General features: G+C 41.4%; 1 protein-coding gene across 6 annotated transcripts in view; it reads left to right on the top strand.

Annotated features, from left to right (window-relative positions):
* The window catches only part of GKAP1 (G kinase anchoring protein 1), a 2,226,639-nt gene that overhangs the window by 1,544,263 nt on the left and 659,123 nt on the right, over window positions 1–23,253 (top strand). For all 6 annotated transcript variants that reach the window (XM_044083704.1, XM_044083701.1, XM_044083700.1 and 3 more), the window contains one exon: window positions 8,367–8,468. In XM_044083704.1, the coding sequence (XP_043939639.1) occupies window positions 8,367–8,468 (102 nt within the window). The remainder of the gene's footprint in view (window positions 1–8,366; window positions 8,469–23,253) is intronic.

The raw sequence follows: 23,253 nt of genomic DNA, 5'->3' as shown, positions 1-23,253 counted from the left end.
GATACTGCACCTCTTAGATGTGCACAGACAACTTAGATTTTATTTGGAAAGGACAAAACCTCAAAGGAAATCTGAACAACTGCTGGTGGCATTTGCTGCAGGGGCAGAGGGGAAGGCTATTTCAAAGCAAACCATTTCTAAATGGATAGGCCATTGCACTCATTTCTGCTATAAGCACCATGTAAAACCTATCCCACAGGGGATTAGATCTCATTCAACCAGGGCTGCATCTACCTCTACAGCCTTTCTCAGAGGTGTCCCTACCAGAGACATCCTAGAAGCTGCTACCTGGAGTTTTGTACATACTTTCACTAAGCATTACCATTTGCCACTTTTCTGTAAATCCAGAGCTGGCTTTGCTACTGCAGTCTTGCAGGGCCTTATAGCTGGTCCAAATGCTATTTAAATTCCTTCTCCCATCCTTAGCTTTGGGAATCTACCCAAATGTGATGACTGCAACAGTGAAACACGAAGAACATAGTACAGTTGTGTACACTAATGTAGATGTTCGAGTGTATTCACTGTTGCAGTCCTGGTTACCCTCCCTCCAGCTCCCTGACTTCTTTTGGCTATACCTCTATTCTCCTTTACTATACTTAAAAGCTTTTTGGTGTATTTGCTTTTTTGTTGGAGGTATAAAATTGTATGTATATATATATATATATATATATGTGTGTGTGTGTGTGTGTGTGTGTGTATGGGTTCCTATCTAATAGCCGAGTTAACAGAATTGCCGAATTACACATTCCCGAGACGAGTTTGCCGAACTTACACATTGCCGATCGGTTAAACTGCCAAATAACAGTACGCCTAATAGAACATGAACTCTCCCTGAATGTATCCCATAGCGTACCTCGTACAACGTTAATCATGGTGGACTTCACAAGCAAAGCACTGGAAACTTAAGGTAAATTTAAACACACTAGTACACAGCATAAAAAATGTTTTTGCACCCCCCCCCATGTGGGGGCACAGCCCCCCACACCCCCCTACTTAAATATACCAACTCCGAGACCGCACTACAGTGGGGAAACAGGTAAATTCACTTTCCCCACTGTACTGTGCTTTTGCATTGTGTTATTTGGCAGTTTAACCGATCGGCAATGTGTAAGTTCGGTAAACTCATCTCAGGAATGTGTAATTCAGCATTCTGTTAATTCAGCCATTAGATAGGAACCTGTATGTGTATGTGTGTATATATATATCTATTCCATTGCTTCCCATTAAGTGGGGGCACCTGACATCTGGGACAAGAAAAACCTTTACTGACATCGGGAAGGAGCAAGAAAAAGTTTGCCCAATGGGGTACTTAGCTTTAAGTTGAAGACTTCAGTTCTGAAACTCAAAAACGAAAATTTCAGGAGTCGGCCGACCGGCACTTGCGAACTGCTTCTACTTCGGGCACCACACTGCAAGAAAGACTGATGTAATGGCATCGGCTGCATGCTTTATACCCCTGACTACCTGACGTCATGGAAGATGAGACAGCAACCAACGCAGGACCCAAGACTTTGATAATCAGGCCGACTGAGGTTGACTGCAAGCAGATAACCCAAATGTGATGACTGCAACAGTGAATACACTTGAACATCTGCATTTATGGTAAGTGTACACAAATGTACTTTTTAGATTTGGTAGCACCTATGGGTCTAGCCATTAATCTGGGCAACTGCTATTCGGAGGGGTAGGCTTCATTTGCTAAAAATGTACTTTTACTCTCCCAGCTAGGCATCAGGTTGAATCTTTGAAAGTTTTACCCGACACTCTCACAAAGACTCATCTTCCTGGAGTGCTTAATCAACACCAACAGAAAAATGGCCTTTCTTCCAGAAGACAAGGTCCTGTTCTACCAGACAATGTTTCAGGAATTCTCCAGGAAGAACATTTCCTTGACAAGAACATTCCTAGTACTGATAGCATCCATGAATCTCACGGTACCACTGGCCTGTCTCCACATGAGGAAAATTCAGTAATATGTATGAGATTGATGGACTTTAGTACCAATACTTCTTGCAATCCCATTTGCCAGTGCTGTCCTTCATCAGACATGAGTTACAGTGGTGGAGAATACAGTTGAATATCAGTCCTGGACATGATTTGTCCATCTTCGCTTGGGAAGCTGTGTCAATGTGAGTTTAACTGCAGGCCACTCGGTGTCCCAAAGATGCACAGAGGCACATCAGTATCAAGGAAATATTGGTGGTGATCCACATCTTGAAAGTCCGTCACCACCTATGGACTCCTGTTCCTCCTCTTGTTGATACGGACAGCACCTCAGTGATCTGGTAACTCAACAAATAAGGGGGACAAGGTCATATTATCTATGCTGGCTGGCAGTGATGGCCTGAATGCTGGCTTTACAGCATTCTCTGACTGTTAAGGAATCAGGCATTCCATCAGAGCAAAACACTGTGGTAGACAAACTAAGCAGATCCTGGGTAGACCACCACAAGTGGCAACTCAATGCAGTGGTGCTCCAGGATCTAGTCCAGATGTGGAGAATGTCTCAAATTGATCTGTTCACCTCCTTTCAAAACAGACAGCTGGAGAAATTCTGCTCCAGACATTCTTGCAGCCATGCTTGCAGGACAGACACATTCTCATTCCCTTGGACAGGAATGCCTCTGAATCCTGTATGCATTTCCATCCTTTCCACCAATTCACAAGGTGCTTCTTAACATTCAGAGGGGAATGTCAAAGTTAATTTTTGATGAATTCCCCTGTTTGGCCCAGGCACTCTTTGTTCCCAGTTATAATGGTGTTGGTCAAGGGCAATTACCACATACTTCTTCACACTCTTGAGTTTGCTCAAACACTCTCAGGGGTGACTGGTGCACCCCAATTTGGAGTAACTTGAACTGATAGCCTGGATGATTCAGTATTGATTCCATTTAGGTACTTGTTTCATGAGGATGTCCAGCAGGTTTTAAAGAAGGCCAGAAATCCTGCTACTAGAAAATCTTATGTTTACAAATAGAGGAGGATTTATAAGAGGTGTCTAAGCAGAAACAGAGGATCCCTTGAGGTTAACATCCCTCTGGTCTTGAAATATTTGTGAGAACTACTTCACAGTGGCTTTTTGTATGTGTCCATCTAGGTGCATTTAGCATCCGTCTCTGGCTGTCTGGAAATGAATCATCCTCTTTTCTTCTCTTTCAGTAAAATAGTTCAAGAAATGAGTATTACATATGAGACTCCCATGCAAGCAGATTACTTCATGAGATCTCAGCTACGTTCTGGAAAAAACTGACCCTGCCATCTTTTCAACCTGCTGCTCAGGCTGATCTGAAGCTCTTAATCTGAAAAACTTTTTTTTATTTGCTCTGACATCTACAATGAGTCTCTGAGCTGCAAGGTCTCATGTCTCATGCCTTACCTGATTTTCCACATAAATAGGGTTGTGGTATGCAGTAACTCCGCTTTCATGCTGAAAGTGGTCTCAGAATTCACTCTGTCAGCCTCCCTGTGTTTTTCCCAGAGTCTAGGTATAAGAGAGGATACTTTATACCTTGGATGTGCACTGGCAGCTTAGGTCAGTAACTAGACAGAATGAAAACCCACAGGAAGTCTGCAAGGTTTATTATTGCCAGCACAGAGGCAAAGAAGGGTCATCCTGTCTCCAAGCAAACCATTGCATGTTCTTTGCCCTCTAGTGTTGTGTTTTGTTACACCTACCATGGCAAGGTGAATCCAAGTAAGTTAAAGGTGCATTTCTCCAGGGCCTTTGCTTCTTTAGTAGCATATTGGAAATGAGTAGACTCTAGAAGTATACTATTGGCTGCAACTTGCTCCTTTGTCCATACCTTTACAAAGCAGTATACGTTGGATACCTTTTCTAGATCCAGATTAGGCTTCTTTAGGGCCATCCTTCAGGAGGTAATGGACTCCTCTATTTCCTCCTCCCAGGTTGGGTAAGCTTTGGAAATCTACCTGAAGGCCCATAGAGAGTGTGTGATGGTTGAACACAGTACAGCTGAGTAAATTCTACTTAACTGAAACAGTAGATATTTATAGAACAGGTAGTGGTGGGGACTCTGAGCTTAAGTAAACTGCCAGAGGAGGGTAGCAGGGCACTACTATGTGAATACCCATAAAGCAGCATATTCTATGATCATCTACTATTACAGGTAAGTAGGACTCATTCATTTTTGTTCAAGTGATTCAATGTTAATTCATAGGGGAAGCAAGGAAGAGCTGAACTAGAGTCATTAAGCAGATTCTCTCAAAAATGTTTGGGCCACTATTTTTTTCTGCTATGAAAATGCAGTAAACTTCTGCAAGGTGCAGTAGAAGACACTGTATTACAGCAGCAGCTACATCTTCAGCATATTTCCGAAATGTTTCTGCATAAGACATTTTAGAAATTGCAGCATAGTCTACTGTACACATCTTCACAAAACTGTACAAGTTGGAAGCACAGTGCATGGATAAGGCAGGTTTTGATATGACTCTTACAGGGAATAACAGTCATGACTGTTACGTGAGTATTTTACTTGTTCACATCTTGTATGTATTGAAGTACTGCTTAGGAGTCTACCTAAACATTGTATGTTACTGTTAAGTGACCATCCCAGAAGAAGGCAGTACTGCCGTGGATAAGATACTTAACATAACAGTAGCTCTTTAAGGCGAAATCACCGTAGCAGTAAAGTTATGTTATCCCTTTTATCAAAATGTACATAGTTTCATCATAAATGTTGTCTCAGTTGCATTTTGTTTTTATAACAATAATGTTGGTATAATAAGGACAATGGCTTATTACACTTACAAGTCTCTGTGAGGGCTGGAAGGGGTTCAAAGAATAAAAACATGCTTATAGCAGTGCTGGTTGTACAAAGTGTGTAGTACACCTAGGAAGATTCTTTGGAACACTGGAATGAGACCACCATTGGTTTTCATAAACCCTGAGGTTCAGCTGATGAAAGCTATTAGTGAGGAAGAATAGTTCAGAACACGGGTAACCCTCTCCTTGAAGATCTTATGACAAGTATTTTGCCTACTGCTTTACTTCCTGCTCTTCTGCTAAGGGCAGCAATGCAAGGGTGATTGTACACTAGATGTTGATTTCTTTTTGTCTTCTCTATATTTCCCTTCTTCCACATCTCTTCATAATATTCAAGGGAGAAACACCAAAACTAATCTTTGCCACCAGTGTGATTTCAGTCCATGGGTATAGCTTTAAGGAAATACTCCCTGTTTTAGCAAGGGGAATCCCTCATGATTTATACAACTATCTGTACCTCAGGGCCTTGCTATTGATTTTCTGATCCTACCAGACTTTCTGGCAGGCGTGTATTTTTTTTAAAGTGAAAAAGGTTCTCTGGGCACAACAGTACCAGTTACTGCCACAGTCTTCCAGTTTATATGTGATTCCAATATATTTCAGACTTCTGTTTTATATGGCCCTTGGTTATTCTATGGTCACATACATGTGACAACAACTTTATGCCATCATGAACTTAAGAGCAGGATTATAGCTGAGCAAAGTCGGATCTGTCTCTTAAAAGAGTTGTTCACCTTCATCCTCCTTTAACGAGCAATACCTTATCTGGGATTTGATCTTTTGTGTTTAACAGACTTAGTCTTCCGTTTTTCATACCTGCTGACTCAGTGTTACTGAAATTCGTATTTGAGGAAATTCTTTCTGTGGTGGTCGTCATCTGGTCATAGTATGTCAAGGGTATCAGGCCATGCATACAAGGAATCACATATAGTTTTTCTCAAGAGTAAAATGTCCCTTAAGACCAGCCAACATTTCTTTCTGAAAGAGGTTTTGAATAGTCACTAAAGTAGTCAGTTCATATTCTGATTTTCTTCACTAAAGCAGAAGAGAGCCCTTCTCACTTTGGATGTGCAACATCAGTTCTTGTTTTACCTGAAGCACATGTATGAGTTTAGGAATTTAGAACAGTTTTTTGTCACTTTTGTTTTGTGGAGGGACATGCCATCACTTTCTAAACAAACGCTTTCCAAGTAGAATGGCAACGGCATTATTTTTTGCCATCAGATGGCTTGCTGCCTGTTGATAAATGCTGTGGTAAAAAGTTATTCCTGTATAGGCTTTGTTGCTTCCAGCACTTACTTCAGGACTTTTTCCATTGCAGACATCTGTGGCATGCATGCTTGATCATCAGATTATGACTCCAAAAGGCTTTACTGTCTGGACTGCATCTCTAGACATTAGGTCTTTCCTGATATTGCTGTTCTTCATGACTCCACCTTCTTAACCCTTCCCCTTGTAGCATTCCTCTAGCTCCTTCCACTCCGCTGTACTAATTGCTTGGAATTCATCCCAGTTATAGGCCCACCAAGGAGGGTCCCCAATGTCTGATAAAACAAATTTGCTTTCACTGTATCATTTGATGTACAAGGAGAACCTTCTTGGTGGTTCCTAAATACTTTTTTGCCATGCCATCTGTGCTTGGATGTCCCCTCCCTTCCCCCCCTTATCCAGTGGATGCTTTTGAAACTACCTGCAGACTGGACTGTATGAAAGTATCATATCTGTTTTTTGTTTTTTTCTTTATTTTTTTTCTTGATTTGTAGGATGTTTGCTTGTTCATTGTTGGATTGAACTGGATTAGTCAAGGGCTAATTACATCATAGCATAACATAACATAACATAACATCATGACAGCTGTTAGTATATGACACATGCACATCAGAGAAAAACCATGGCAAATTAAAATGGAAGAAAATTTGTTCTCTCTTATGGACCTCTCAAGATGAGTCCCATCAAAGTTCAACTGATGTGGTTTGTTAAATACAGCAAACACCCCACGCAACTGTGCTATGTGCTTATTTATAGCTGACTTTTTAGTCAAAGTGTTATTTGGGTGGCACTGTTTCCTGTTATCTGGAGTGGTAGCATATTGTGCATGACATTTTTTTCTAATATGGAATGTAGGCACTAAATGCATCTACTGTGTGTCATTGTTTAGTTATGGAAAAATGTTTTCCTTTTGTCACACAGTTAGTTGTATGTCAAGATATTATCTTTGCAAAAATCAAAGATGTCCAGTAGGCTAAAGTTGTTATACTAATATATAAATACTTTAATAAAATAACAAAATCAGGTAAGCGTTTTCCGGTGTATGTGCTTCTTCAGACCATAAAATACACATTCAAACAAACCATTTAAAACAACCATTTAGCCAATCATAATGAAATATTAGTCGTGATATAATCAGTGATTTAGACCTCTTCTTTTTAAAGCAGGTTTTAAAGAGAGAGCACTGTTTAGCCCTGGAGACACATCTGCTCTAAAATCTAGGATCCATTTCAACTCCAAAAATTCTGTTTCATTACTGACATCACCTTCTCTGATGTTAGTATTAAATTGCTGCAGGACCAAAAACTTAAATTTGTGAGTGTCATCAAATTTATTTGGTCAACTACCTCTATTATTCATCGTAGGACCTTTAAAGAAATCAGTTTTCATTTTTATGCAGATTGTAACAGTGGTAATCTTGTTTATGTAGCACAATGCATAGCATGTGAAATGTTCTACATAGGAAAGACATATCATACCCTTAGGGAGCGCATACTGGAGCATGTTGATATAAGAAATGAAAAATCTGCTAATGCACTAGCTAAGCATGTGTTAGATTTTGATGGCACTCACAAAAAGTGCTCTGTCTTTAAAACCTGCTTTAAAAAGAAGAGGTCTAAATCACTGATTATATCACATGACTAATATTTTCATTATGATTGGCCAAATGGTTGTTTACCTGATTTTATTTGTTATTTTATTAAAGTATATATTTGTATAACAACTTCAGCCTACTGAACATCTTTGATTTTTGCATACTATATTACTTTTGGATTTGTCCTGGTCCTGGTACACTTCTTTTATAAAGATATTATCTTTAACTTTTTTTTTTTTCTTGGATGTTCCTACTTGCCGTCACCAAAATTTCCTTTCATCATTTGTGTGTCACTGTGTGCTTCAGTCTGATGTCTGGGTAAAAATATAATTTATACTTGTTCACTTTCCTGTTTAAAATAAGTAAAGCATGCAGTAGAGAGAGACTTTAGCCCCAAATAAATGTAACTTAGGGAAAAAAATGATGCTCCTAGTCCTGACTGCAGTTAATTTAGGAGGGAATACTTTACTTCTTGCAAAATGCCTAGACTTTATTAATTGTGTTTTCCGATTTTTAATGTGATGATGTTAACTGGCCATGAGCATTTTATAGCAGGTATGGAAGCACTTTTCTGCTGGAAATGTTCTGTTTAATTTTGTGTTAAAATCCTATATTGCAGGGTTTTTTCATTTGCAACTTAACTGTGTAGTGGAGAGTCTAGAACTGAGTTTTTTTTCTTGGTAGTTTAATCATAAATAGACTTCTGTCTTTTTTTTTCAGGAGGTTCACCTGAATGATGGAAGGTTAGAAGAGCAAAGACAAGAGCTGATAAAGAAAGACATAGAAATAGAGAAGCTAAAGGTCAGAATCACAGAATTAGAGGTATATGTTTCCTATTTACTATAAATGAAAATAAACAGAATTAGTAATGATCCACTCTTATACAAGCAACTCTTGAAATTAATGTAGTACTTAAAGCAAAAATATTCATGAATCTTAAGTTATGATTTGATTTTTTACAGCTACAAAAGTTTACATTTTAGAATTTGAACTTGGTTAGAAGTAAAAAGTAACAACCAAAACTGAGAAAAACACACTTTATAATAGCAAAGCTTTCGGATAAAATCCTTCCTCAATACTAATACAAACAAATCTAAAAACCAAATGGTTTAAATACAGGTCACTGAAGTCACATGACCAGCAGTCCAAAAATCATGTGACCACAAGTATATAAAACAAATCATTAAAATTAGAAAAAACATTAAAAAAAAACATAACATTATCGCAACCTAGTATGTTGCAATTTAACAAGAACAGGTTTCAAGGTAATCATATTATTTAAACCTGGAAAATGGTCAGAGTTCAACCTAAGAATCCATTCATACTCTTTTAATTCAAGTAAATTACCACTATCACCACCTCTGGCAAGAGGCCGTATTACATCAATAACTCTAAAGGAGAATCTATGCTCAATACCTGAATCAACTATGTGCTTATACAAGGCATTACTGTCAGTGGCCCTTCTAATCTCCGATTTGTGTTCAATGATGCGTTCTTTTAGCTTTCTAGTGGTCTTACCCACATAGAATGCAGTACATTTCACACAATTAGCTAAGTACACCACATTAGATGTAACACAAGTGATAGAAAAATTAAACTGATAAACTTTACCACTAATAGGATGTTTGAACTTATCACTGCAACCAACCACAATATCAGAACAGCAGGAACAATTCAAACAACCATACGTGCCGGGCTTAGTGGTAAAAGTCCTCTCTACAGGCCTGAAAAAATCTTTGTAACATAACATATTCTTCAAGGACTTCATATTTCTATATGAGAAAAAAGGCCTGTCACCAAGAATGTCTTTAATCTCACTAGAGGCCATTAGTACAACCCAATTCTTCTGTATTATTTGTTTTACAAAACAAGTCAAGGTATTATAACTAGTAAGATACCTAGTGCATACTTTTGAACATTCTAGGTTAACAGAACCAACATCATCCCCAAGAAAAATCGGCTTCAATATTGTCTTCCTATTAACTAAAACTTTATTTTTTAAATCTAAAACTAGTTTAGAATCATAACCACTATCCAGAAACTCTTTGGACATCTCATCCAACTGTAAATTAAATGTAGCATCATCAGTATTTAATCTACTATCTCTATTAAACTGTGAAGTAACAATCCCCTTAAAGACATGTGGGGCATGCATGCTGGAATAATTAATGTATCTATCAGAGTTTATCTCCTTTTTGTGAATACTGGTATGGATAGAACCCTCATGTAGTTGTATCGTAACATCCAAGAAATTAGTCTCACTATCAGAGGCATCCATCTTAAATTTCAAGAAACTGGTGGTTGCATTTAAATAATGAACAGATTCATTCAACTGTGAAAGGGAACCTTTCCAAACCATAAAACAATCGTCAACGAAACGTTGATAAAAACATATATTACTTACAAAAGAATTATCCAAATTATAAATATAAGCTTTCTCCCATTGGTATAACACCAAGTTGGCATAAGTGTTAGCCACAGAAGTACCCATGGCTACACCAGTGAGTTGCAAATATAAGCATTCATCAAACAGAAAAATATTGTTCCTCAAAACTACATCTAGAAGAGAACAAATATTCTCAACAGATCTATTCACAAGAGAAGATTGGGAGATCAAAAATTGTCTGATAGACTCAATACCAAAATCATGCGGTATTACAGTAAAAAGGGATGCTATATCAAGCGTTACAAACAAATACTCACTTTGTCGACAGGAACCACCAATACTATTAAACCAAACACGCAATTTACAAAGGAAATCAGATGTATCTCTTAGCACAGAAGTGCATTTAGGTAAATATAGTTGCAATTGTGTTTGCAAATATATAGATATAGGTTCGGTGATCCACCCCCCTCCCGATACAATTGGTTTTTAGATTTGTTTGTATTAGTATTGAGGAAGGATTTTATCCGAAAGCTTTGCTATTATAAAGTGTGTTTTTCTCAGTTTTGGTTGTTATTCATATTTCCTTGCAGCTTGTTCTAGAAGTAAAAAGTAGGCAGCTTGATTTGCTGCTCTTATGCCATTGTCTTAAAATAGCCAGACAATTGGGATGAGGAGATCCATCTTCATAAACAAGTGAAACTAAAACCACAGGCTTTGCCATCCTCAGCTGCTAACATTTTCCCAGGGTAGCCCCTCCCCTTCCCCCGTAATGTTCTGCAGTGTCAATTCCCCCACAGATCTCTCCTGCTGCTCTTCACACTCACATATGAGAGAAACATCTGCAGACCACATTTCTTGAAAAGTATTGTTTTATAAAAGCAAGTTTACTGTCTGACTTCTTGATACTATTTTCTGTCTTATGAAATTTGTGTTTAATTGATGTATGTTTTAGGTCATACCAGTCCTTTATTTAGGATTTTTTTTGGCAGTGGTACCCTTCCTCCCATAGGACTCAACATTTTTCACATTCCCTTAACAGTTTTTTATAAAAAAAATATAAAAAATTACTTTTAATAATGTATGTTACAGAAGTTTAGCTATTTTTTTTGCATATCTACTGAATCTTTTGGCTGTCCTTATTAACTTTCTCATAAGAAGTTGTTATAAACAAATTATTTTGTTGTTTGCTGATGTTCTTCGTAAATCCTTGGGTCTTTCTGCCATGCAGACGTCTGGCTTAATTCCCAGAGTCTTTGCATCATCCCCAGCCAATGGATATCCAAGGGTATAAGATGGGCATCCATTGCCAGCTTCTTCAGTTCTTTCTAGTCGTGCAGTCCTATACGCTACTCTATTTCTAATGCTCACAGTCTGATGGTCAGCTTATTTTCCAGAATTATTTCTAATTTGCATTCATACAAGTATCCTGCTGGGTAAGTTTCCTTCTAATTAATGTTTAAAAAAGTTAATAATTACTTAAAGTGTGGGAAGCAAATCCCACATAAAAATTTTCGTTTGTATTGTATACCTTCTTTGGGGCCTGAGCACAGCATTTCTAGTTGTCAGTATTGTGCTAGATTTCATTCCAAAACCTTGAAAAGTATGGCTGAAGTCCTTGCAACCCACATAGAGTCTTCAGATGTACTACCACTTGCATGATCACATGCCTTAGACAGTTCCCTTACTATGAAACAGAACGATAAGAAAGCAAAGAAGAAAGACATCCGAGATATTGGAGAGTCTTCCATGAGCAGGTCTTCCATCAACAGCTTGGGTGAGGTGCCTTTGCAGACCCTTGGTCTGTCTACTGCTAGGTCCGAGCCCTCTGCCATGACCACTTAGGAGGCCACCATGGCTGGTGGCAACATTTTAGCAACAAGTACCACACCAACATATATCAGGTCCAAAGCTGCTTTCCAGGCCTTGGCTTCTGATGCCTGAGTATTGGTAACCAAGGGGAGGGCAGTATTCCCTTGGTAGCTGTATGTGAGGAAATCTCAGGGATACGAATAGAGGTTGCAGCCACCTGACCCTGTCCTGAGGCTTTGATCCCAAAAGCGTGGACAGCCATACCAAAGAGGCCTACTGGCTTGCTGCAGCCCATGCTGCCTCAGGCTTCAGCCTTCTTTACCCAGCTGGAGCACAGGACCTGGTAAAGCTGGCCCCTAGAGTGAATGAATTTCATGATGTCCAGAGGACCCAGCCAACCACAGGTGCCTGCTCTAGGAGATTCTGAAGGCAAAAGAAACAGCCTCTCCCCAGGAGGATTTAGTCTCCACAGAATCCAAAGATGAGGAAGAACTGTCTCCCTTTTTAACCTTTCCCTGATTCAGATTCAGATGGCACCCTTTCCTCTGATGAGGACTTATCTTTTTGTGGAAACTCTGCACAGATACAGCAGGCATTCATTTGTAAGTGCAGAGTTTTCTCTGGCATAGATTCATTATAGAGGGCTTCTGAGCCTGCCATCTCCCAGACCTTTGTCCATCCCACCTGTGTATGTGGTTCTGGATGATGTCTTTAAGGACATCTCTCTGCACAATTCCTCCAGCTCCCAGAAAGTCAAATTGCATCTGTAGAGTCCTTGAGACCCACAAGCATCTATTCAAGAACCCACAGGCAGATCCCTTGATTATGTCTAAAGAATCTGCCAAGGCAGTCGCCAGCAGTGCAATCAGGCATTCTTTACCAAGTGACAGAGAAAGCAGAATGCTTGATAGATTTGGGAGAAAGACTTGTACATCAGCTACCCTGATTACGAGGGCTGCTAACTGCTAATAATGTTAAAGTGGGTTCACTTCACTATCTCGAAATACTGAAATCTCAAATTTCAATATCTCTAGACTAAAATAAAGAAAGCCCAGTTCTGTGAAAGACCACATAATCGAATCTGGAAATGTGGTTGTGCTCTGTGTTAATGGATAGCTAGGGATTCAGGTAAGTGTTTATATTTTAAGGGTTTTGAGTAGGGATTGTAGTGTTAGTTGGGAAGTTGTAGGTGTAGGTTATGGTATGTAGGTAAGAGTGTGAGTGTGCAAGTGTTGAGAATGGTGGTGTTTGTATGTATGTGATGTGTGTTTGTGAGAGGGGACTGTAGATTGTGTAGTGGGGGGTTTTGTGTCTTTGTCTTTTTAGTGCGACCTCGGAATTAGTATATATAAGTAGCAGGGGTGAGGGGGCGCGAGTAGGGTAGGTTTGTGTATTTGTATTGTGTTTGTGTGTGGTTTGTTTGTTGTAGTGTGGGGAGGAAGATGTTTGTGTGGTGTAGGGTGTGTTTAAAGTCGCGATTTTGAATTTGTCGCTTTTAGGGTTTCGGTATTTTGATTTTTCGGTTTTATGGTCTCGAGATACTGAAATTCAAGATTTCAGTATTTCAACATTATAAAATGAATCCATTAAAGTACATGGAGTCTTTACAGGAAAACATCATTGCTAAGGCAGAGGCAATCTGAGATAAGGGCCTGCAGAGGGATGTACAGGAGACAAATAGATATTTTCTCCAGGCGTCCCGACACTCACTGAAATGTGGCTATGAGAGATGAGATACATAATGTTGGACAGCTGTTATGGGATCATTCATGCTTGGAATACCTGGCTGAAAACACAACCCCCCCCCCCCAGACCAGCTGAAGGTGGAATTCCTTGATGTATCAGTGGATAAGGAGTTCCTTTTTTGTTATCCTATCTGACAAAACTTGTGAGAAACTAGATAAGAAAAGAAAACAAATTAAATATAATTAAAGAATTGTATGCATCTCCCACACCTAACTGTAACAGGAATTACTCCTCTAAATCTTGGCCACTACCTTCAGTACATGATAAAGAGAGGCCTCCCCAAGGCAAGAGACCAAGAAGGAACAGAAAGTGGCAAGCTGATCAACAATACAAGACCTGTGGGAGCCAATTGTACAGTGAACCCCGGAGAGCAGCTTTGACTATGCACAGCAACCCCCCCAAAAAGAAAACACATAACCTCCTTCCCCTAGTCGGGATACTATCCTTCCTGCAACAGTGGAAAATCATCACCTGAGACCATTGGGTCTTAAATGTCACAGAGGCTATTTCATCCAGCTCAGAGAAAAAAAACACTTTTTAGGAATGCCTAAGCCCCTAAAAGACCAAGAAAAGACCAAGAGAGACTTCTCTTCCAATTCTAACAGACCTTCTACAATAAGGGTATATTCAACCAGTCCTCACATTAGAAGAGGGCACAGAGTTTTACTCAGGAATATTCCTGATCCCAGATATCCAAGATAGTAACACAAACTGATCAACAGCTTAACTTCAGCTCTCCCAGTGTGAAAACAGAAAATGAGAAAAATGAATGCCATTGAAACTTTTTTTTTGATAAAATTCAGTTACTGGCTAGTACGTACACTACCTGGATGACAACAAAGAAGAAATTTGGAAAACCTGAAAGAAAATCAACCAGAAAACGTGAAGAGAAAATACTTTACTGTGAAGGATTCTGCAGCTGTTCAGCAAAAAGCATTTCAAGGTACAGTGTTAGCTCAATAGATGGTTTCTAGTAATTTATAGGAAAAAATAAATCTAACATAGGGGTGTTTAAAATAAATGAAACATTGAAGGAATGCATCAACTCAAATAACAAAAGGCTAGAAAAATAGAAGTTGTTTTAACTAGCTGTTTGGATGGATTGATAAAACTGAAAAATTTGAGTTTGAAATGAAGGAAAAGCTAGCTGAGTATGAGGTTTCTCAGAAGAGCTGTTACAAAAAAATATTAGAGTTAGAAGACCCAAGTGTACAGAGAAAACCTGGGATTTTTCTGCTGTACCAAAGAAACTGGAAGGAATAGACTATTAATTTTATGAAAGCACAAATAAGCATCTTCTCATTCTTCTGACAGTAAAGTTCACAGAGAGACTTTTTAGTGAAACCTCTTCCAGTGCTCCAAAGGAAAGTGCTTGAGAGAGACAAAAACACAGGAACTGACTAGAAGAATCAGGAGTTAGTTGGACTTGAACCACGGTCTGTTGTCAGGAGATGGAGATGAACAGGCAGAAGACTAACAATACTGAAGTTATGAATAAATGAGAGAATATAAAGCATCAATGTGAAGTTGTTCTATCTCGCCGTTTTGTTCTTATACATGGGCTCAAACTCTCAGAGAAGCTCGAGACACAGTATATATCCTATGATGCTCTACTGTAAACCCCAGATCTAGTTTGCCGCTGCAACAGATCTACAGACTCGCCGGAGGAAGCTCGGGCCAGTGTTATTTTTTTCTATATTTAGAAATATTTAAAAAAAAAAACATTTTTCTCTTGGAATGTTAGCTAGTGTTATTGTCTTTAAAAAATAGAGTTTAGTTAGAGTTAGTGTGTAGACTAATATATTTTTGGAGTGCTTCTTAATGGCTGTTTGTTCTAGGCCTTTCTTAGTTTTTGGGCGTGACAGGGCTCTGTCAGCTGCTTTGTGTGTGCTAATTTTATTAGTGGCAGTTTAAAATTAGTTAGATCAGTTAGAGATTAGCTAGTTCTGTAGAGAGTTAATATTTTAAAAAATAGTTGAATAACATTTTTTGTGTTTAATACCCATAGTTTTGAGTTCAGGGATCTGAACATATATATATGTATATATATATATATATATATATATATATATATATATATATATATATATATATATATATATTTCCTCTCTTTTTCTGAAATGTCAGAGAAGCAAAAGTCTGGCTTCAAAAGGTGTGAGTGTGGCCAAAAAATGTCTGTGATGGACAACCACTCCACCTGTGTGTACTGTTTAGGATCTGTTCATTTGCAGGAAGTGTGCTCTATCTGCCACTCCTTTAGCACCAGGGTTCTTCTGGAAAGGGGCAGGAAGCTGGTGGATAGAGAACTCCTGAAGCCTGATTTTCAGGCTGCGCTGGACAAGACCAACATTTCTTCCAAGGCTTCAAAGGGGTCGAAGTCGTCCAAGGGGTCCTCGGAGCCCAAGTCCTCGGCTCCGAGCTCCTCTAGTATGGTTCGATCATTGGCTCCACAGCCTTTGGAGCCATGTACTGAACCTTTATCTCGGAGTCCAGTTGTGGATCCAGTGTTGGAGACTCCTCAGTCTCGATTCTTCAGTCGATGCCACCTTGGGCCTCTTAGACCCATCCCTCGACCCATTCTTCGAGGTTATCTGATGTGGACCTGGACCGCATGGTTAAGAATTTGCTAGAGAACCCGGCCCTGGCCAAAATGCTTTCCGCTTCGAGCCACTCGGCTTCGAAGCCTGAAATCCCAGTCCTACTCTCTACTCCTCCTCTTCCGAAGCCAATCTAATTCTCGGAGCTGGGGCAGACAGAACCGATGTTGGTAGACCCCTCGGAGCCGAGGTTCAGTCCATCTCCCTCGGCTCCGTCTACCTTGATCTCCTCGGTTCCAACCATGGAGTCTCGAAGCCGACATTCCCTCGCTGGCTCCAGGGTGGAGAGTCAGACTGAGACTTCGGTTCCGACCCTTCCCCTCGGGGCTTTGGCGCAGGTGGGTTCGGCTCCGTCCTCTGGATTGAAGCGCGGGGTCTTGGCTCTGGTAGGGCTGCTGGCCTCTTCGGAGCCGACAGACTTCTCGGACTGGGATTCTGGTGCCTTCAATGCCATGAGGAAGGTCATGTCTTCTAAGACCACTACCTCTTTGGATCTTTCTTCCCCTCCCCCTAAAGGGCCACGTTCTGTCTCTTCCCCACAGATCCCTACCAAGCGTCAAGACCCAGAGCATCAAGTATCCCCATTGGGCGGCCCCTCCTCTACAGGGACTTCACCGGACGCTCCCACTGATGAAGTACCTATGAAGAGACTGTGCAAGAGGAGGCACTTGGATTCCCCACAGGAATCCCTGACATTGGATACCAACTTGGAGGAATCAGAAGGGTCCCCACGATCCCCCTCAGAGGATGTCTCATTTGCAGACATATTGGAGATCTTAAGGCAGAGGGGTGATTGGCAGTCCCTTGCCCCTACTGAGGATGAGTCGGTACTCCTAAAGGCCTTTAGGTCTCAACCATCCACCTCCTGGGTTACTCCTCCCTTTGACGAACTAATGGGTTTAGTTGCTCGAAGGGCTTGGGAGTCCCCTGAGTCAGTGGAACTGGTCCCTCGGAGGTCCAACAAGTTCATTACTTCCCCTGCTGACAAGGCCTTTCTTACCAAGGGAGTCCCGGTTGATGCTATGGTGGTGGCGGCAGCCACCAAGAAAGAGATGTCTGAAACCTCTTCTTCTGTCCATCCTCCTAATAGGGATTCTAGGACGATGGACAGTTATGAGAAACGCATATTTAGTTCTGCAGCATTTTCTATGATATCGCTCAACTACCTAACCCACTTTACCCGCCTTCAGCGAGATCTCCTTAAAGAGCTGGGAGATACTCTACACAGGGTAACACAGCTGATGCAGTTTCTGAGAAAGTGAATGCACAACTCAACACCCTCAATTCTATAGTCAACTCATCCATGTGGCTCATTTCTTATGCCGCCGATGTATCGAGTAGGGCGGCAGGTTCAGCGATAGCTCTTCGGAAACTGTCCTGGATGCGCCTTTGCTCCTTTGCGGAAGCCTTCAAGTCTTCCTTCGTCAATACCCCATTCGATGGTTCTGCCTTGTTCGGGCCTAAAGTTAAGGAGACGCTTACTAGGTGTGAACAAGAAGGAAAGACTCTGTCTGCTGTAGGAGTCAGTTTTTCCACTCCAAGTAGACCGTACCCCAAAGGGAAACGAAATGGAAAATGTGGGTTCAAAAGCCCCAAGGAGCTTTCCAGAACACACACCTACTGATACCCCCTCTAGGGGCAGAGGAGGGGGTAAAAATGGAAGACGCCATCCAAACAGCAGAGGGGGTTCGCAAAATCAGGGTGACAGGGAGCAGTTTTCTGGTAAGCCCTATCAGCGTTCCTGAAAGGAAGCCCAGCTATCCTGCTCTGGAGGCGGTCGGGGGTCGCTTGGCTTTATATAACCAAACGCCTGGCTAAACATTACAACGGATTCTTGGGTAAAAAGCATCATTTCCAGAGGTTACTACAGTCCCTTTACAAAATTCCCTCCCATGTGTACAAGTATTCCAGACGTTCCACCCAGTCTGCGAAAACTAGCAGCCATAGAGATTTAAAACCTGCTAGACAAAAGAGACATCCATCAAGTCCCGGCGGACAAGATAGGATCCGGAACTTACTCAAGGATGTTCATCGTGTTACACTGTTGCAGTCATTACACTTGGGTTATCCTGCCATCAGGCGGTCCTGCAGTCGGCCAGAGTTCCAAAGTCTTGGTCCGGCGTCGGTTGCTGTCGCTTCTTCCCTGACGTCAGTGCGCCAGGGGTATATAAGATGCAGCCGACGCCATTTCCTTCAGTCTTTCTTGCCGCGTGGTGCCCAAAGCAGAAGCAGTTCGCAAGTGCTGGTCGGCCGACTCTTGAGATTTTCGAAGTCGAATTTCAGATCCGAAGTCTTCAATAAAGGTAAGTACCCCGTTGGGGAAACTTTTTTCTTGCCTCAGACTTATGTCAGAAAAAGTTAATAATTGTATTTCTTGTGGGAAGCAAATACCTCATAAGGACTTCCACTCTTACTGTATTCCATGCCTAGGCCCTGATCACGATGTCACTAGTTGTCGTTTTTGTGCTAGATTCAGCAAACGCACTATAAGAAGACATTTTGATTTTGCTTTGCACTACTTTGGACGAAGGTTCAATTACACTATGTCGTCGGATCAACCGACGACCTCAATACCGAAAAAACACAAAGACAAGGATAAAGACAGGCATCCGAGGTCCAAAACCGACGACGAAACCTCTTCTAGGCCAGTCACCGGTTCGCCGGTTCTCAGTGAAGCGCTTTCGCAGCCCCTGACACCCGCTACCTCAGAGCCACAGGCCGCTTCCGACTCCCATGTGGAGACAACTAGACCTCTGGAAACTCAAGGTATTGGGCCTACGGAAACTAATCCCTCAGATGGGGCTGGAGCCGCTGAGCAGGCATCAGCTTCTGAGGGTGTTTTCAGACCTTCACAACTTACCATTAAAACAACAGCCAAGACAAAGATACCATTAAAGACAAAGAAACAAGTACAGCATTCTCCTGGACAGTCCTCCATGCCTAAGAAACAGATGCTTAAAATGGCCGAAGACCTCATTACTCTAATCAGGGGTTCCCATCCCCCTCCTGAGAAAAGGCCTAGGCAGGATGCAGACTTTGATTCCTCTGATCAGGTTTCCATTTCCTCTGATCCTTCTTCAGACCAGGGATACTCTCTACCCCCCTATGAGGACTCTGATGCTGAAGAATCTATCCCTTCAGCCTCTCCTCCTGAGGATTACTCTTTTGGGGAAACTTTGCATACCATGAGGGAGCATTTCCATTGGGAAAGTTAGGATTACTCAGAATCCAAGAAAAGGCTCAGGGATTTCCATTTATTGCCTCAACACAGGCTGCTGGCTATTCCACCTGTGCTAGACATTGTGTATGATGTGTTCTCTGAATCTAACTTATCTCCTGATTCTTTGCCCCCTGCTCCAGCCAAGCCAGACGGGTATTAAGTCCCTGACTCACAAGTTTCTTTACAAAAACCCTTCTGCTGATATTTCCCAGGGGGGTCCAAAAGGGGTTAAGGCTTCCATTGCAAAAAAATCCAGTACCCTCTGACAGAGATTCCAGAGCTTTGGATAGATGGGGGAAGAAAGTATACACTTCTGCAACTTTAGCAGTAAGAGCTTTAAATGATCAGTTTCACATGCTTAAGTACCAACAATATTTAATGGCTCAGTTAAAACAGAAAATGCTCGCAAGCTCAGAAGCTCCTGATTGTAAAGAAATGCAGGATTTATTGCATGCAGTTGAACAGGTGGGAAAACATACTCTGCAATGTGGTTTTGATTCTTTAGAGGCTTCTTGTAGAGCCGCAGTTACAGGTTCTGTGATTCGAAGACATGCTTGGTTAAAAGAACAGAGTTTACCGGATCATGTTAAGGCAAAATTATTGGATGCTCCTTTACAGCATGATACTTTATTTGGTGTTAAGGCAGAAGAGGTGTTAAAGAAAATGGAGGATAAAGCTAAATCTATGCAAACAGTCAAGGATTTCTTACAGGTACAGCCACCTCGGTTTAGCAGAAATTGGCCAACAAAGAATTGGTCCTTTCCAGTGTCAGACAGACCACAGAGAGGCAGATACAGACGCCCAAGAGGCAGATCTCAACCCCAAGGCTCAAACAGACAATGACAGTGGGGCACCTCAACTCCAAAAGGAGGTGAGGACAAGTCTCAACCTTACAGGAAACAGTCACAATGACTTTCCCCTTCATACGCCAAGCACGTCCCTTTTGAAAGCACCCTTAGGGGGAAAACTAGCACTTTTTTCTCAAAACTGGCAAACAGTCACCTAAGACAAATGGGTTCTGAATATTGTGACTCAAGGTTACAGTTTCCACTTTCATACTTTATCAAGGCTAAAAGGAATGCTAAACTTGCCACAAAATCAATGGGCAGAGGCACAAAAACAAATTACAGCCCTCATGGATATGAGAGCTATTCAAAAAGTACCACAACAGGAACAAGGACAAGGATTTTACTCAAGACTCTTTCTGGTACCCAGAAAGGACAAGGCCTGAGGGCCATACTAGACCTTTCAATTCTGAATACTTACCTGGATATTCCAAAATTCAAAATGTTGACATTACAGCAGCTTCTACCCATGCTGGGCAAGAAGGCTTGGCTTGTTACTCTGGACCTCAAAGAGGCATACCTGCATGTCCCTATCAGACAAAATTGCAGAAGATACCTCAGATTCAAAGCTGGTACAATGCACTACCAATTCTCTGCACTGCCCTTTGGCTTATCTACTGTGCCCAGGGTCTTCACAAAGTGCCTGGCACCAGTAATTGCATTTTGCAGACAAAAAGGAATTCAAATATATCCATACCTGGACGACTGCCTCATTCAAGCAGAGACAAAGGACATTCTTCTACAGCATCTGGCGTTTGTAAAAAGGTTGCTAATTTCTCTAGGGTACACAGTAAACGAAAAGAAGTCAAAACTAGTGCCCTCGCAACAGATTATATTCCTGGGTGCCAGCTTAAATACAACGGCCCAGATGGCTTGCCTCACGCCAGACAAACAAGTTCAACTAACTCAATATTTTCAAATACTGGCAAAAAAGTCCCATCTCCCTGCAATAAAAATTCTGCAGGCCCTGGGATTCATGGCATCCTGCATACTACTAATACCATATGCCAGACTGCATATGAGGAAATTACAGTGGTACCTAAAAAGTGTTTGGACTCAACACTCTCACAGTTTAGAAGCAGTAATACCAATGATTCCCTGCCTACAACAGGAATTTCAATTCTGGGCATAGGCATGTCACCTAAACATGGGTCAGCCTTTCACCCAACCCACAGCCAGGCAAACTCTTAACAACAGATGCTTCGGATCATGCCTGGGGGAGCACACATGGCAGGAAAATGCATTCAGGGCAAGTGGACCACAGACCAGATGCATCTTCACATCAATCAAAAAGAGATGTTGGCTGTTCAAAATGCCCTAACAGCTTTCAAGGACCTTCTGCATCCAGGACAATTATTACTAAAGACAGACAACACCACAGTAATGTGGTATATAAACAAGCAAGGGGGCACTCATTCTTATCCCCTATGCAGGCAAGCCATGACCTTGTGGAACACAGCTCTAACGTATCAAGTTCACCTGCAAGCATAATTCCTGCCAGGAAAGAAAAATACTCTGGCAGATGATCTAAGCAGAAATATCATGGACCCTCACGAATGGAAATTGAATCCACAAATCTTCAGCATGGTAACGCAAAAATGGGGATGCCCAGACATAGATCTTTTTGCCTCCCCACTGAATTGCCAACTTCAAAAATTCTGCACAAGGATTTATCACAAACAAGCATGGAAAGTGGATGCTCTTTTGTTCAGCTGGAAAAACCTAAAAGTTTATGCCTTCCCGCCACTGCCTCTCCTTTCAAAGGTACTCCTAAAAGCCAGACAAGAAAAACCACAGATGATCCTGATTGCTCCAGACTGGCCACACCAGCACTGGTAGTACCCTATCTTAAGGACCTTGGCTCAAGGCCCACCATGAATTTTGCCCCAAATTCCACACCTTCTGACTCAACAAAACAATCAGATCCTGTACGGTCAGCTCAAAACCCTAAACCTGGCTGCATGGCAGATACATTAGTCAAACAGGCAACACCTCCCTGTAAAGCTGTTATGGATGTCATTTTGGAGGCCAGGAGGCTGAGCACCAGGAAAGCTTACTCAGAAAAATGGAAGAGATTCTGCGCCTGGAACCAGGCACAAAGCCTTGACCCTCTTGTTCCAAACATTCCTCAGATTTTACAATACTTAACTGAGATGCTGGACAGAGGCCTATCTTTTTCATCAATTAAGATCCACGCCTCTGCCGTTTCAGCACATTACAACAGGGATCCTCCTTTATTCTCTCATCCCTTGCTAAAGCAGTACCTCAGAGGGGCTAAAAACATAAGACCACCCCGGAGAGCACCAACACCTACTTGGGACCTCAATTTCATTTTGGAAAAACTGACCCTACCACCTTTTCAGCCAGCCGATCTAAAATTGTTATCATGGAAAACAGCTCTGCTTCTGGCAGTAACTTCAGCAAGAAGAGTCTCAGAGCTACAGGCATTAATGGCAGTGGAACCTTTCATAATTTTTCATCAGGACAGGATTTCTTTAAGAACATACCCTAACTTTATGCCAAAGGTGATATCTAGTGTGGCTCTAAACCAAACCATCCATTTGCCAGCTTTTTATTCAAACCCCCAGAATAAAGGGGAGAAACTTCTGCATTCTTTGGACATACACAGGCAGCTACGCTTCTACTTGGACAAAACAAAAGCTTTCAGGAAAACTGAGCAACTGTTTGTAGCATATGATCCAGGATCACAGGACAAGGCTTTCTCAAAGCAGACTATTTCCAAATGGATAGGACACTGTATACGTTATTGCTACACAAAGCATGGAAAATCAGTCCCAAATACCATTAGGCCACATTCCACCAGGGCAACAGCCCAGCCTTTCTCAGAGGAGTACCTACCAAGGAAATTTTGGAGGCTGCAACTTGTTCAGTGCACACCTTTACCAAGCACTACCACCTGCCTTTTTACTCTAAATCCAGAGCAGGATTTGCCACTGCAGTTCTGCAGGGTCTCATAGCCAATCCTAACTCTTTATAGACCAGC

Source organism: Protopterus annectens, chromosome 9.part0, assembly GCF_019279795.1.
Source record: "Protopterus annectens isolate FY-2018-M chromosome 9.part0, PAN1.0, whole genome shotgun sequence".
Taxonomy (NCBI): domain Eukaryota; kingdom Metazoa; phylum Chordata; order Ceratodontiformes; family Protopteridae; genus Protopterus; species Protopterus annectens.
Note: the sequence above shows the minus strand (reverse complement) of the source record. Positions and strands in the feature narration are given on the sequence as shown.